General features: G+C 34.0%; 1 protein-coding gene across 1 annotated transcript in view; it reads right to left on the reverse strand.

The window, feature by feature from the left end:
• The window catches only part of LOC117109827 (polycystic kidney disease 1-related protein-like), a 104,923-nt gene that overhangs the window by 81,448 nt on the left and 6,951 nt on the right, over window positions 1-16,524 (reverse strand). Inside the window, exons 2-4 of the mRNA XM_033252256.1 lie at window positions 2,185-2,299; window positions 1,424-1,519; window positions 691-869 (exon numbers count right to left, since the gene is read on the reverse strand). Coding sequence (XP_033108147.1) covers window positions 691-869; window positions 1,424-1,519; window positions 2,185-2,299 — 390 coding nt within the window. The remainder of the gene's footprint in view (window positions 1-690; window positions 870-1,423; window positions 1,520-2,184; window positions 2,300-16,524) is intronic.

Below are 16,524 nucleotides of genomic sequence, written 5' to 3' on the forward strand. Positions count from 1 at the left end.
TAGCGTTGGATAACCCGGGTGCATTCCGGAGTTGCCAGGGCAAACAGCACCAAATTTGATTCTGGAATTAAGCCTACCTGGCGCCTACCGTAGCTGTGGTCAGATAGGCCTAAACACTTTTAAAAATTAAACCCATTGCGCTCCAGTATAGACTTGATATCAAAACTGCTGATTTAATTCGCATAATTTATAAACAATCTGTAGATACATTGCTTCAACATTGACAATAATTGGAACTCGAGCGGTACTTGAACCCGAGGTCGTTGCCCATGTAAAATGGGAGCGACTTGGGATCAACCTGGACTTTTTCGTTTGATGTAAATGGGAAATGAACCCAGGATCACTCCGGAATTAACACAGGTTTATTCTGCCCTTGGCAGTGTAAAAGGGGTACAAGTATCTGGAGTGTAATAAATATGATTATGTGCTACATCTACATCCAATTAAAGAAAAACTGAGGATCTTTACATGTACTAAATGAAGTACATGAAATAATGCGAGTTTGAAAAAAAAAAATGTAATGTAGGAAATAAATGAAAATAGCACATGTACTGCCCTCCAAATGCACCCTTATGGAAATTGGGTCGACACTATTTTTCAAGGGGTGATCCCACATATAAGTGAAAAATTGATAGTCAATATAGAAAATTAGGCAAATTTATTTTCCATGCAATAGAACAAATCTCTCACCAGTAGAACTGTCTAAAATGTCAGCAAACACGACTGATCCTTGAATGTAAACTTCTGTTCCCTCCTGAATTAAAGTCTGCTCACTGCTGACCTCGATATCACGAATGTACGGCCCATCTACTGAGTACACGCTTAAACTGGAGTTGCTTCCACAGAGTTGACTATAATCTATCAAGCACCTGTAACAATATAAAATGAGGTAAATATAATATGGTGAAAACAATCCATCTGGTTTCCTAATAAGGCAAATATAGTAAACGAGTTGTGGGATTCTCGGTTCTTTTTTATTTAGGTCTGCATAATAACTTACCAACCGGTGTCTGTGTTGGGTACAGAGCTACGGTTAGAAAGATAGGTATAGTAGTCAACCTTCTAATCTTGTACCCGGTTCACACGAGAAAAAATGTTACACGCTTACCCGGATTGGACAAATTTTAGCATGCGTCATCTGCTACATTCGTGCTCGTATGAATGCCTATCTGTATAAGATTAGCCAGCATCCCATGTTATACCCATGTAAGAAAACAGATATCGAAGAAGACCTTCTATTCTATTCTATTCTTCTGCTATATTTACCAAGAACCTCTGCTTTGCATGCTGGAGTACTTTTGGTTTACATAAACTATATTGTATTTCATTGTTACTTTTACACTGTGAGGATCAGATACTTTGTCCCTGCCCACTCAATCGTTTTAATAATGTGAAATGTACCAGTTGTATACTTAAAACTTGCCTTGTTGAACAGGAAGCACCATCAATTGATGAGATACCATCAACACTATTGCTACATTTACACTCTATACCATTACTTAATGCAGCAAATGTAAATCTGAAAGATGAATCACAAATCACCAATATTATCAGTAATAAAATACTGTCTCAAACTAAATTAATACTCAATTCATTGCACCAGCCACTTGAGTTAACAATTTGCCATAATACCGGTATACCAATATGCCCTGGGGCTATTATTATTGATAAAAGGTTTTTTGAAGGGGGTTTATTCAAGGGAGGCTTTTTTTTTTTTTTTTTTTTTTGGTGTAAAATGGATTTGTATGTACTCAAACACCCCTTAATTTCACATTAATAGAATGTGTTGAGAATAATGTTGCTTCCATTAGATTTGATTAGTCATTTGGGGTTGGGGCGTTCATTGGAGGCATTTATTCTAAGTGGGGCATTTATAAATACAGTAATTATAAAAGTATATAATAAAATTAAACTTTTGAAAGTTATTTTAAGACTGTTCCTGTGTAAGAATTTTTCATTACCTTTTTTTGACTTCTCATAAATAAAGGGATAGTTTGAAGGTGTAGCAGCCAATTAAAGAGTGAAAACCCAGCATAATTATATTTTCAACAAGTTAAAAAGGGTGAGAAAAAAAATCATGAAGCTCAACAAGCATTACTCTTTCTAGAAATCTCTAGAATCAGAATCTAATATAACAGAATGTAAAACTATGATGAGAAATCTTGAATTGAATTGTTTAGTTACCCTTCAAAATAGCACAAATTTGAACAAGCTACTCCAGATGAGAGTGATGTTGTGTTGCCATAGAGAGTAAAATTGGATGATTCATTTTCAGTGTAACAGCCCATATACCACAAACCTGCAAGATAAAAATTTAAAAGATTTTTAAAGTTAAAACACAAGCAACTCCTCCCACGACTGGGAGCTTAGCTCAGTTGGCTGAGCTGGAGATAGTAGCTTGTGTGTGTACTGAACCGTGGCAATCTCTTGGTCCCGATTCAATTCCCATTGCTGCTCTCCTTGTACGATAGTGTACCGTCTCTCAGGTGAGACGTTTAAGCCATGTGCAATATGGCCCATGTGCAATTCACCAACAGAAGGACCCCACTAGTTTTTGGGTTTTTGATTTATCCTTGGTGTAATTCATACCAAAAATACTCTATATATCCTAGTTACTTCATGAGTCTTAGAACTTATGTGCACTATAGACAGCAGCTTCGCTGTCAGTAAAAAATAACAGAAAACAAAGATATTTAAAACTTAAGAGCCTCTGTCAAAGGTAAAGTGGGTAGATGATCAAGATGGTTAATAAATCAAATATAATATCTTTGATTATTAATCACATTAGATGTTGGCAAGTAACGTGGTAAAGACTTCTCATTGCGTGTGGTAAATCAGCCAGTTCGTTCTGTAGCTACCACCTTCTAAATAACAGGTCCTCAATATTTATCAAAGGAGGTAATAAATGTAGCATTCTCAAATTTATTCTATAACAATAATCAAAGCAATCAAAAACTTTTCCTAATCTAATTTACCTACTACAATGAGCATTTTCTTGTCCTTAGTTTTAGAAAAGCGCTAAACTTAAATAGAGATCAAAGTAAAATTACTTTTCAATCTGGCTTAGGAAATCACATCACTCCACTAACACAACAGCTGACTACATTTTATATTCCTTCTCCACTCTTCTCACCTGGGTGCATCATATTCAGAGCCCATGTGAGGTAGGCATATGTACGAAATGCAGATTATGGGAAGTTTATCAAAATGGGCCCTATGGGCATTATCTGGGTTTCATATTACAAGTTATCAAAGCATTATGATTTCCCCAGGGTTTTTGTTATTAAAACACTAGAGCATGTACAGTAGTACACAACTGACAGTAGAGTAACTTTGAAGTCGATAATGAGTACATTTTTTTTTTTTTTTTTTTTTGCCATGCCGTTGAAGCTCCAGCAGTATAGATCATTGCTGTTAGACTTAGACCCAGGACTGGCTCAGGGCCTATTACAAGCTCAAGAAACCCTGTTTTTTGTATAGCACACATTAATTTCACAAGTTTATATTCTAAAATCATAACACTGTATAGCAGTATCATTCTTTCTGTGAACGTCATCCTCACCAACCACGTGCGTTTTGTGTCGATGTTTGTGAAGCTACTCACATGACCCTGAGGATCGAAAAAAATAATCGTTTGTTATTGTTATGAGCGAAGCTGGTTCTAAAAAGCGTCAAAAATTGTTTTTGAATGAATACAATATGAAAATAATTATTATTGCCAAATAGATAGATCTCGATGCTACTTATTCACAATCTGTGTCCAAACATTGACAGCAACCTTCAGTCTTACAGGCCTATACATTTTACAATATACCGGTATGGACTTTCGAAATCGCGAGTCTTGTTTTGCACAGGGTAAAATTCGAGCTGCGCTAATTATGGGCCTTGGTTATTATAATAATTATCGTCGCCATAATCATAAAGCAGAATGCTACGCTTAAAAAATCGAAAAATTATAAGGACAATATTTGAAATTAGGTTCATGTTTCACGCGAATTCCATGTGTTTATGCTAGGTTGTGATTTACCGTTCCACCATCATGTAATGTGATCGCCTCGAACTTCATGTCCTGCAATTCATCGACCCGGCCCAAAGGAGAAGTGTGAATGTTCGTAAGGAGGCCCTGGGCCAACTTAAAATACTAACTGTAAACGGAAAATTTGTTTGAGTTGGCCCTGAGTCGGCCGTATTTAAGCCGGCCCTAGGCCAGCCTAATACAGTAAGTGTGATTGGGCTCTAATACTATATGTTCATAGTATTATTTAACAAGATTTAAATAACTTGCTCTTTTTTTAGCTTAATGCTTAATGAGATACTGAGATACTGTCCATTACATTTTTTTGGTAAAATGTAGATGCAAGAGCTTAAAAATCACTTCACATCACCATTGCACGCCTGTATTGCCCTATAACAGGATTGACCCGTTGTAATTTCATAATTTCAACTCAAATTGTACTTGTAAATACAAAAGTTTACTATAAATCTCACAGTAGCATAGACAATTCTAGAGAAAATGTTTGAAGTTCATATAGTTTTTATAGAAGGTATCTTCTGGCTAAATCAGACAAGCTGAGTTTAAAAGAGTACAGTATGAGAAGACAACATTGTACCACCTGTAGAAATGAGTTCATCATCAGTAAAAATCTCCAAATATAGTCAAATTGTACAAATATATGTTCAAAAAATCAACACATGCCTGGCTCCAAAGAGTAGGCCGTTGGCCTTATACTGTACAGTACATTAGGTGACACCATGCATTCTGATTAATAGTGCAGTCTTAAAACAGCAAATTACGATCGGAAAACAGGGGGTCGTCACAACATATAAAAATGTTTGATTTTTAAATCATGTTCGTCTTATGTGCGCCTGTAACACGAATTTACTAACTACTGAAACGAAGCTATTTCCTGTTGCAATTTTAAAATGCCAGAGAATCTTAAAGATATTGATGAACCTTTAAAAGTCTATAAAATTTGGAAGATTTGCCCTACATTTGGCTCTGTTTTTAGCCAGCTAGATGCAGTATCAAGACCACAAAAAGCTGCAAAAAGAAGGGATACCGACGATGAAACAATGGGTCTTTAATGTAAGCCCGACATACAAAAATCGTCCAAAAATCTTCTCAAACTTGGGGGTCGTCTTATACATGGAACGCCCTATACCCAAATATATACGGTATTAAAAATTGAAAAACTGTACAATACAATACATTTAATTGATCATTTCTATTGGAGGTCATTTTATGACACCATTTTCATGTTATCCATCTAAGACTCAGTAACTATAAAAAATTGGAAAAATAAAGACATGGCCTCAAGACTTGCCTGAGGAGAGGAAACTTCCTGACAGGGGGTATGACAAATTTTTGCTGAGGCCATCAGGGTCCAGGAGTGAAGCCTGGGAATGGATCCTGCAGAAAAATTTCTCTGGAACGTAGCGATTTTAACCCAAAAATGGTCTGGTTTGAGTTTGACCCTCCCCACTGATGATGTTACTTGTAACGTGTTGCTAGGAAACTGTACAAAAATTTGACATTCTATTAAGCAGGACTAGTACAGTTGTACTATAGTACTTTGGGTATTCTCTGCTCTAAAATTATGTATTAAAATTAATAAAAATATAAAACTACAAATGATCTATAATGCAATTCACACATAGGAGACTTCCAAAGTCATAGCGAAAGTTAAATTCCTTTAAGTATACCAAAATACAAACTTAAATAAAATAAACAAAAGTCAAATGTAGGCCACATGAAACAAGCAAGATGATATGATTTCTGTCTGGAAAACAAATTGCAGATATCATTGATAATTAGAATGTTCTGTTCGGTTAAAAAATGAACAGGCCACATTCTACAATTTGCTGGGTCAGGTACGGTACAGCATGAATGATATAAAAACCGCAACAACTAAGGTGACAAATTGCTTTGATAACATTTTAATAGGTATCCCACAATCCTCAGTATGGTGTGATTGCACTTTTGTCACAGAAGATAGATATTTTTAGCCATTTTAAGTGGTGAAAATTAAACCTGTAAAGCAAATACAGTAGTGAAGATTTAAGAATAGATGCTGACATACGAACACAGCCGTCGTTATTACTATTGAATAAGTGATATCTCTCAGTTGTGGTGAGGTTAGCAAAAATATATACCGGTTCATTGTACTTTATTCACAGTCACTTTAGAAAATTCAATCCACTTTCAAATCAATTTACTTATTTTAATACTTGTGCCATCTAATTCAAAATAATAAGCACTTAAAAAATTATTCCACTTTATCTGAATTGCAAACCCCGCAAAACTGTGATAATGATTGAATCACATAGTATAGGAATCAATTTGGTATCTCTAAAAAAAAATCATAATTTTATGTTCGTGACAACCTTTTTTTGGGGTAAAATCTTGATTTTTTGTTAAAAATACAGTACCTAAAAATACACAGCAAACCTCCAAAAACAGTACAGTAAAAAACAGTAAAAAAAATCATAATGTTACATTCATAACAACCTACTTTTGGGGTAAAAATGCCATTTTTTGTATAAAAACATTTCAATTTTTTAATTTAAACCAGAGCCTTGCAGGCGTCAACGTTCCTATGCATGATATACGACTTTTAGAAGTATATATACGTGTGTATATATATATATATATATATGTATGTATATATATACATATATGTATATATATACGTATATATATACACATATACGTATATATATATATATTCATATATATATATTTATACATATATATATATTTATTTACATACATATATATTGATATATATATACATATATGTATATATATACATATATATGTATATATATATATATATATGTTTATGTGTGTGTATATATACTTATATATAAGTGTACATTATAAGTATATAAGAATATAAGTGTATATATATAGGCCTATATAAGTATATATGTAAGTATGTGTATATATATATACGTATGTATATATAAATATATATACGTATATATAAGTATGTATATGTATATATATATATAAGTATGTATATATATATAATATATATGTATATATATTATAATGCATATATGTATGTATATATATATATATTTAGGCCTATATAAGTACATAAGTATGTGTATATATGTATATATATATAAGTATGTATATATGTATATATATATGTATATATATGTGTATGTATATATATATGTATATATATAAGTATGTATATATATATATATATAAGTATGTATATGTGTGTATATATATGTGTATATTTGTAGATATATAAGTATGTAGATATATAAGTATGTATATATATAAGTATGTATATTATGTATATATATATACGTATATATGTCTATATATTATGTATATATATATACGTATATATGTCGTGTATATATGTATATGTGTGTATATATACATAAGTATGTATATATGTCGTGTATATATGTATATGTGTATATATATATATATATAATATATATAAATACACATACATATATACATTATAACATATATACATACTTATATATATACATATATAAGTATATATATGTATTTATAAAAGTATGTATATATGTTATAATGTATATATATATGTATATATATATACACATACATATACACACACACACACACATATATATATACATACATACATTATAACATACATACTTATATGTACGGTTGGGTCAAATTTGTGTGGTGGTTAAAAAATACAGGGGGAGTCTTTATGGCCCAAAATAGTGATTTCAGACTACATTGGTAATGTAATTCGACAGGCAAATTACAGTTACATTTTTAGCAAATTTCTTTGAAAAAATATCGTAGGCATAGGGCCTAGCTACGTATACAGTATTTTCATTTTACAGTACGTAGTTTGGAACGATATCGGAAATGGGGGTACTGGCAGTGGCCTGCTATTAGGACTACAATTTATTTGAAAATATCTTGGGTCCGATCGTCCACACCAGTTGGGCCCAATCGTCTATCACCCGGAGTTTTCATTACGATTATCAAGAACGTACACGATCTATGCCCTGGGCTAGGCTTAGCTTGCTGTCGTCACTCTGCTACGTATACTACACTACAACCGCATAACAAAGAAAGCGACCCACGTGGTGCATTCTTAAATATTACATACATTATTTAATTGTATTAGACGATAAAACGATATCATTGATTGAACGATCTAACTAGGCCTACCCTTGCATCGCAGTAATACTGAACTAGGCCTAGCTTAGGCCTCATGTTTTTGTGGAAAGCTAGATAGTCGTTATGTACCTGACAGTCGGCTGCCTTTATATTTTCACCTGTTTTCAGTTTGCATTCAAAGGGTACATTGCTGCACAGCCAACTGTCGGGGAAATAGTACCTTCATATGACTACCCATACGTATACAACAGAAAAAAACGTCGCATGGACTAAGTGAAAAATGGAGATCTAAATGAAGAAACGATGTATTTCAGCAAGTATTAAAACATTTTAGTTTTATTTTAGGCCTTCTTCAAAATACCTATGCCTACAGCAGATGAATTTTTTTGCCGTAAAACCAAAATAGTTTCATCCATGCCGACTTTCCGGTCGGTTAGCCTGACTGAACTCTGCAGAAACTTCACATCGATCTTCGCATCGCGATGTAAAACAAAATGTCGGAAAACTTTTCTTTGACGCATGCGCATTTGCATAAATGTCTACACACACACATACACACTACACACAATAAAAAACAAAGGAAATAGCAAGAGTGGTTACAATAGTTCCTATTGCATTACATGCATAGGAACTAAAAATGGCCTTTTTACCCCAAATATAGGTTGTGAGGAACATGAAATTATATTTTCATTTACTAAGATACCAAGTTGAGTCCTATTCTACATGATTCGATCACTATCACAGGGTTTGGATGGGGTTTGCACTGTGTTTTTGGAGGTTTGCGGGGTTTAGCGAATGTTTTTATACAAAAAATGGCATTTTTACCCAAAAAGCAGGTTGTTACGAATGGAACATTATATTTTTTTTTTTACTGAGATACCAAGTGAGCCCTATACTACATGATTTATTCACTATCACAGGGTTTGGATGGGGTTTGTACTGTGTTTTTGGGGGTTTGTGGGGTTTAGCAATTTTTTATACAAAAAATGGCATTTTTACCCCCAAAAATAGGTTGTGACAAACATAAAATTAAGATTTTCTTTATTGAGATACCAAATTGAGTCCTGCACTATGTGATTCAATCATTATCACAGGGTTTGGATGAGGTTTGCGGTGTTGTATTTTGGAGGTTTGCGGGGTATGAGGGGTTTAGCAATACTTTATCTGATATACATACTATTCTGTACTACTTTAACTATAGTTTCAGTACACTAAATTTAACATTTTCTTTCTAAAGCTTGGTCTACACTATCAAATTTCATTGAAAAAAAGCGTCACATGAAATTTTATGGAACATAGAAGTTAAACACGCTCAACTTTTTTTTATACAATTTGATGATATGTGATATGACATCATCGTACCCATACATGGCACATCACATATTTTTGTCACATAAAATTTGATAGTGTAGACAAAGCTTTGTAAACAATGAATTCCATTCATGCCCATAATCAGAATCAGCTAATCACAAGGGGAGCTTTATGAAAGAGAAAAAAAAACAATGCAGGCTCCAGAAGAAAAAAAAATGTCTGATTTTTCTAAGACACAAAACCATATTTGACTTGGGAGCGGTTTAAATGAAATGAGATTTTTGAACATTTAAAAACTGGGAGGAAAAAGGGGCGTAACCAGCCCTTTCCCCCCCCCCCAGTTTTTAAATATTCAGAAATCTTTAACTCATTATAAACGCTCCCAAGTTTCGTCAAATATGTTTTTTGTACCTTAGAAAACTCAGTTGTATAACGTATCAACATTTGTTTTTTTCCTCCGAAGCCTGGCTTTAATATCAGAAGCCAATTAAAAATGTTAAAATATTTTCCCTCAAGAATAGAAAATTAAAATTACTTTGCATAAACCAAACAAAATATAATTGACATTACAATATCAAAGTTTTTTAATAGAGTGTGTTTGCCTAGGACTTACAGTAACAAGATTACGACACTTGTATCAGAGTATATTAGGCTGATATCTAATCTAATGTAAATCGTATAGTACAGACAAACAATGTGTTTTATGTACATATTTAATCACTGTACAATCATTCAGTAAAACAGAAGTATAACACTTGACAGATCTACAAACTTCACTATGGTATACGGCCATAAGATTCTTCTATTCACAAGGTAAACTTCTTCAAAATAAGAAGACTAAATAATATATCAATCTTTTGAATATAAATATACAGGAAAATAGAATTACTACATACTGTACAGCATAAAGAAATTAAATAAAGTATCAATTTATTTGCATAGTACACATTAACTTGTATACATTACTTATAAGGATCAAGCAAACAGAAATGTCCATGTAACTGCGATGATGATGTCAATAATTACAAAAATTATATAAGGATATGTACAGTAGGCCGCCGCCTGTTTTACTTGGAAATTGATACTCTTCACAGGTGTATACCTTAAATAACATAATCAACTCTCTATGAAATTCCAAGCATTATCATCAAAGGGAAGAGAAGTCTTTGCAAAGTCAAGGCCAAGCCAAGGTTACTCCACAGCCTAGATCTATGTACATTTCAGCCTGCCTCAAACTTACAGGGGACTAAGCAAATGTGATGGACAAAGTTCCGCACAATTGGCCAACTGAGACAACAGCAGGGAATTTTTTAATTGATTTTTCAATATCAGGACATACCTTTCATTTTTTCCATACCTCAATTTTTCTCATGATATTTTATCTTTCATTTGATAACATAATGATCCTCGCTCCCTGTCCGTATTAATAAATTGTCATGTGTCTAATGTTTCCATCGGGAGGGGTTAAGCTTTAAAAGTAAACACAACGAGGTTCTGCAGTTGTAACATTAACACCTGAAGTAGTAAACCGTTTAACACTGCTAAAGAGTGTAAATTATATATCGTTAATTTTAAGGATAAAATCTATCTATCTTTGTACCTCACTGGAACTTGCCATCGAAAAACTCTTTTTTTAAAAGTTATTAATACTAATTATTATTTACATAATTTGTTTATGTGTTTTTTTTGCACTTATATTTTAACCTTTTTGGTCTATGTATGCTTTATGGTGCCAAAAAAGACATTTTTATAACTGAGTTGGTTAACCAAGACGAAAGAAGAAATAAATAACAATTTTAAAAATTGTTATTCACTGAAAAACTGCTTTCATGGAAGAATCAGATTGTTTTAAAAACACCAAAGGATGACATTATTTTTTTTTAAATATCACTGGGAATGGCTGGTTGGAGGTAGTACATTTATCTTATATTCTTTAAGTTATGTTACGAAAATCAAATTGTTTAGCTCGCCAGTAAATACAGAAATTACTCGGGTTAAATATTTACTATTTATTCTTTCTTCACCTTTAATGAAATACTTTTCGTTGTTTAATTGATATTAACTAATACTATCTCTCCTGAATATTTTTGTCTACTTTGTCAAATCCTTTTCCTTATGAACAACTAATTACCTTTTAATTAAGTTTACAGTAGTTCACTAATATATGTTTCTAAAACCTCACTTCCTCCAGGGCCGGCGGAACGTTTTTCAAAGTGGGGGGACCCCACTTATAAGCAGGCGCGTAACAGGGGTCTTGGGTGGGGGGGGGAGGGTGGCAAAGGTAATAATTTTCCCGGTTAGTAATTTATGACTTGGTGTGATACCCCCCACCTACCCCATATAGAAAACAATATGACATAGGGCTTATTTTATTATTAATATAGGCCACACACGCGTGTTTGAAACTAAATATAAGCATTTTCATCGTGGTTTTATTTATAATCATAGGCCTATTCTTTCACCATCATAACACATTGAGGCCCTTCTTTTAGGTAAAACGATCTATCTTAAATTTTCTTTCTCAAGTTTGGGACTATTATGTTTTTAAATAACTTGGAAGGCAAAGGAGGGCAAGCACAAGCTTTAACCCTAACAAATGCGCGTGTAGCGCGCGAACAAATTTTGTTTTTTTAATTCTAATTTCGTCGGAATTGATCAAAACTCCCTAAAATGCAATTTTTAGAGGAAATTGGCCTACCTCAACAAGAAATAATCTTATGTTATATATGGCCAAACTCGTTTTTTTAAACTGAATATAAGCATTTTCCTTATTGCTTTATAACATATTCTTTCAACATCATTACACATTGAGGCCCTTCTTTTAGGTAAAACAATCTATCTTAAATTTTCTTTCTTGAGTTTGGGACTATGTGTTATAACTTAGAAGGCAAAGGAGAGCAAGCTGAAACTTTAACATTAAAAAATGCGTGCGAAGTGCGCGAAAAAGTTTTTTTAATTCTAATTTCGTCGGAATTGATCAAAACTCCCTAAAATGTGCAACTTTTTAGAGGAAATTGGCCTACCTCAACAAAATATGCAATTTAAAATTTGAGATTTTCAGGCACTTTCCCAGGTGAAAAGGGCATTCAATGGGGAAAGATTTTCCACAGATGGATATTTTCCCCTTGTCCCCCGGTGGTTACGCCACTGCGTAGAATACCTGGCGGCTTAGATCAAATGCGATATGGACACTTTTTGAAGTGGAGAAGGGGTTGCAGGCTGGGGTATTCTGATATCTGTTCTGTTATATCTTCCTTTTTATTCTTGTCTTTATTTTTCTCTTCTCTTTTTCTTTTCCTTTTTCCTTTCTTTTTCTTTACCCTCCTTTCTCTTTCCCTCCCTCTCCCCTCTTTCTTTTCTCTTCTTACCCAGCCCGGTACGACGGCTTGGTCAGCCCGGTAAAAACCATCAGGGGGGGACAGTCTTCCCCCTGGCCCCCGCGCCTGTTGCGCCACTGCTTATAAGATGAATGGGAATATGAATCATGCAGATCTGGAATCAAATCTAGGTGGTGGGGTCAACATTCCTCTCCCGGAAAAATTTCTAGATGGCGGGAAATGACCTTTCTCGACTCTTGAGGTAGGTGTCTAATGACTTTGTTCTTCAAAATTCAAGGTTTTCCCCCTCATGAAAACGGTAAGGTAAACTTTCTCATTATGGTAAATAGGCCTGTTATGTGTGTATACATACATTTTTTTTTTTAAATCGAGTAGTTGCATACAATTTTTTCCATGAGATGAATCCCAAAAAGAAAGGAGGGTCCGGGGGTTCTTCCCCAGGAAAATTTTGATTCCTAGAAGGCGGGAAATGAGCTTTCCTGACGAAGTCATTAAAAAATAGTTCAGAAGTCGGGAAATCTCATTGTCTACCATTTAGAAATCAACATTTTCCCGGGAAGAACTCGAACCTCCCTTTCTCTGGGTTCATTGATTCATTATAAAATTTTCAAGAGGGGAACACCTTGAATTTTGAAGTTCTTCAAAATTCAAGGTACAGCTAGTAATTAGGCCTTATGTGTGTATAAAAAAAGATTGAATAAGTTGCATACGTAGTTTTTCCATGAATCGATAAATCCCAAAAAGAAAGGTGGGGGGGGGGGAGGTCCTGTGGTTCTTCCCCGGGAAAATTTTGATTCCTAGGTGGCGGGAAATTAGCTTTCCCGACTTCTGTGGTGTCTTTTAATGACTTTTAAATTCTTCAAAATTCATGGGCCCCCCCCACCCTTGAAAATGATTCAATTAATCAATGAACTCCAAAGATAAAGGGGGGTCCGGGTTCCCCCAGAAAAATTTTGATTTCTAGATGACGCGAGATGAGCTTTCATGACTTCTAAAATGTCTTTTAATGACTTTTAAAGCGCTTCAAAATTCAAGGTTTTCCCCTCTTGAAATAGGTCAGGTAAATTTTTCTCATTTTTTATTTTATATGTGTATACATACATAAACAAATGAGTAGTTGCATGCGTATTCTTTTTTCCATGAATCGATAAATCCCAAAAGAAAGGGTGGTCCGGGGGTTCTCCCCAGGGAAAATTTTGATTCCTAGATGGCGGGAATTAAGCTTTCCCGACATTTGAAGTGTGTTTTAATGAATTTTATGTTCTTCAAAATTCGAATTTTCTAATAGCAAAAAAAAAAAAAAAAAAAAAAAGTCAGCTCACGGGTCTTGAAAAGGTAGGTCTAGAATTCTTTTCTTTTTGCTCTTTTTTGTTGCCCAAGGGAGGGGTAAGGACCAATGACCCCCCTCCCCCAGATCCGCCAATATGAATTGCAAGAAAATGTAACTCGGTCGGGTACTGCATAAACATTCTCTTTCCCATCCTTCTCCTTCTTCTTCCCTCCTTTTTTTGCATTTCCAATCATACAAAAATCTCCAGACATTATATATTTTTCGCCAAAAAGGGGGAGGGGCTGGGCCCTCCGACCCCCCCGCTTCCGCCGGCCATGTTCCCAATAAATTGTTTAGGTTTTAATAATATTATGCACGCTATCCTGTTCCTACAAAATACATACTTTCTCATAATAAAATTTGGCATTCTAGAAACCAGGTCACAGATATTTCTCCACAATAAAGGTATGGTGAATCTGTCTGTTTTGAAACACAAACCATTATTTTGATACTTATCACTATTTATGGATCATGTTACTATGAATTAGAAAGGTCAATCTTCTAAAAATACAAAATGTTTCAGTTTTCCCAAAATGTTGAAAATCTACAAGATTTTTAAAAATTATTTTATAATATACCTTAATTTTCATATAAGAAAGTATAATACATACTCCAAGTATTGAAATACACGCCATCGTGTTGGGATTCCCAACACGATGGCGTGTATTTCAATACTTGGAGTATGTATTATACTTTCTTATCTGAGATTAATCAGTGGACCTTTCGGTTTCTTAATTTTCATATTACCCAAAAAATTATGTCAGGGATTTCTTTTTTTTTCCAACCTTTAATTTTTTATGATCAGATAGTAAAGGCCTACAGCAGATCTAAATTTTTATTATATTAAATGCATTATAAATAATTGATACTATAGCAAATAAAATAGTGCCAGAATATTTATATAAAACACAAAATTGCTACTTTGAATTGTGTCTTGGTGGCCCGAGGAAATCTAGGATGTGAAATCACATCCCTAGCAGCCAATGTGTTATGTTTTTTTATAATTGCGTTTTTGTGTATTTTATCAAATAATTACAAAATCAGATAATTTACAATTTTTGCAAACAGTACTGTACAGTATAGTACGTTGATAGTCTCCATTTTACTGAATAACAAACACCAATAGGGCCTACTGTATAAGTGCCTACAGTAGGCTAGCCTAGCGCCTAGGAAGTCACTTTAAACAGTTAACTTGCTTGCATTGCATGTCAACATTTTAGAACCATTGACTTTACAATTAAAGATCATTTCAGGAATTCATAAACTGGGGGTATAGGGGAATTAGTTTGTTCTTAGCTTTACAAGAGAAAACTGAGAAAAAACGAGCAGGGGCAGGCAGTGAATAAGTTTTTAGACTTAATTTAAAAACTTGTGCAACACCAACTCCACAGTGGACGTTATCAATTGGGTGAGAAATTGCCAGCGTTGGAAGTTCTTGAACGCCGAAGCATGTATCACACATAGCACTTCAAGAAAAAGTAGGTTAAAATACTAAAAATGACCAAAGTTTTCATTGAAATAGGGATTTAGTTCCAAATTCTCAATTTGCTTAATCTCGAGAAGAAGACCATGAATATTAAATTGAAGCCCACCTTTTCAGTTTGCAAAGTTAGCCTCGAAAAGATGCCCATCTCGAAAAGAACCCCATGGGCTCCTTTTCGAGATAGTACAGTACATACAGTACAGACACAAATTGCCGCTTCGTATCTGTGCGTAACCTCTCGTAATCAGCTCGTAGGTACGTTTTGAACGTAGCTACGAACCACTACGAAGCTCATTGTTATTTTAATTAGCTTTGCAATGATCGTAGGCTGGATAGTCAGGCTGATAAACAATGCGTAAACAATATTGAAATATAGTTTACCAGCTTTCAACACGTAAGCAATGTTGCAATTTACTAAATAAACAATGTTAGAACTTTATTGTTTTGTTATATCCTACCTTATTATTAAATCGATTATGTTTTAAAACTGTGTTTAGTTAGCTAGCTGGGTAACCTAGGCTAGTGGGCATTCAGTATGTTCGAAATTCGATGTCATTTAGGCGTACGTACGGCCTACATTTTCTTCTATAGAGGAGGAGAGCAGACAGTAGTTATACTGGTAAACTTTCCAATTCGGAGAATTTTGATCTGATATTATTCTTCTGGTAGTAGGAATTTTCTTCTTTTAAATAATACTGATGACAAATCATGTACAAATTATTACGATTTCTACAGATCATGTTGTTTATTGTTTACCATAATTTGAAGCAGAACAACCTGCAAAGCGATCCAATACTAAATGGAAGTATAGAGATCACTACCTTGCCGAATTAAGGCTAGTCATGCTAGACCGCATTTACTCCGTTTTTTACTCACTGTTGCTCACAGCTTTTCAACATTTGCCACGAGGTTAACCTTTAACACA

The sequence above is a fragment of the Anneissia japonica genome, unplaced genomic scaffold (genome assembly GCF_011630105.1).
Source record: "Anneissia japonica isolate Jap-2015-1 unplaced genomic scaffold, ASM1163010v1 scaffold585_len4108843_cov191, whole genome shotgun sequence".
NCBI classification, from domain to species: Eukaryota; Metazoa; Echinodermata; class Crinoidea; order Comatulida; family Comatulidae; genus Anneissia; species Anneissia japonica.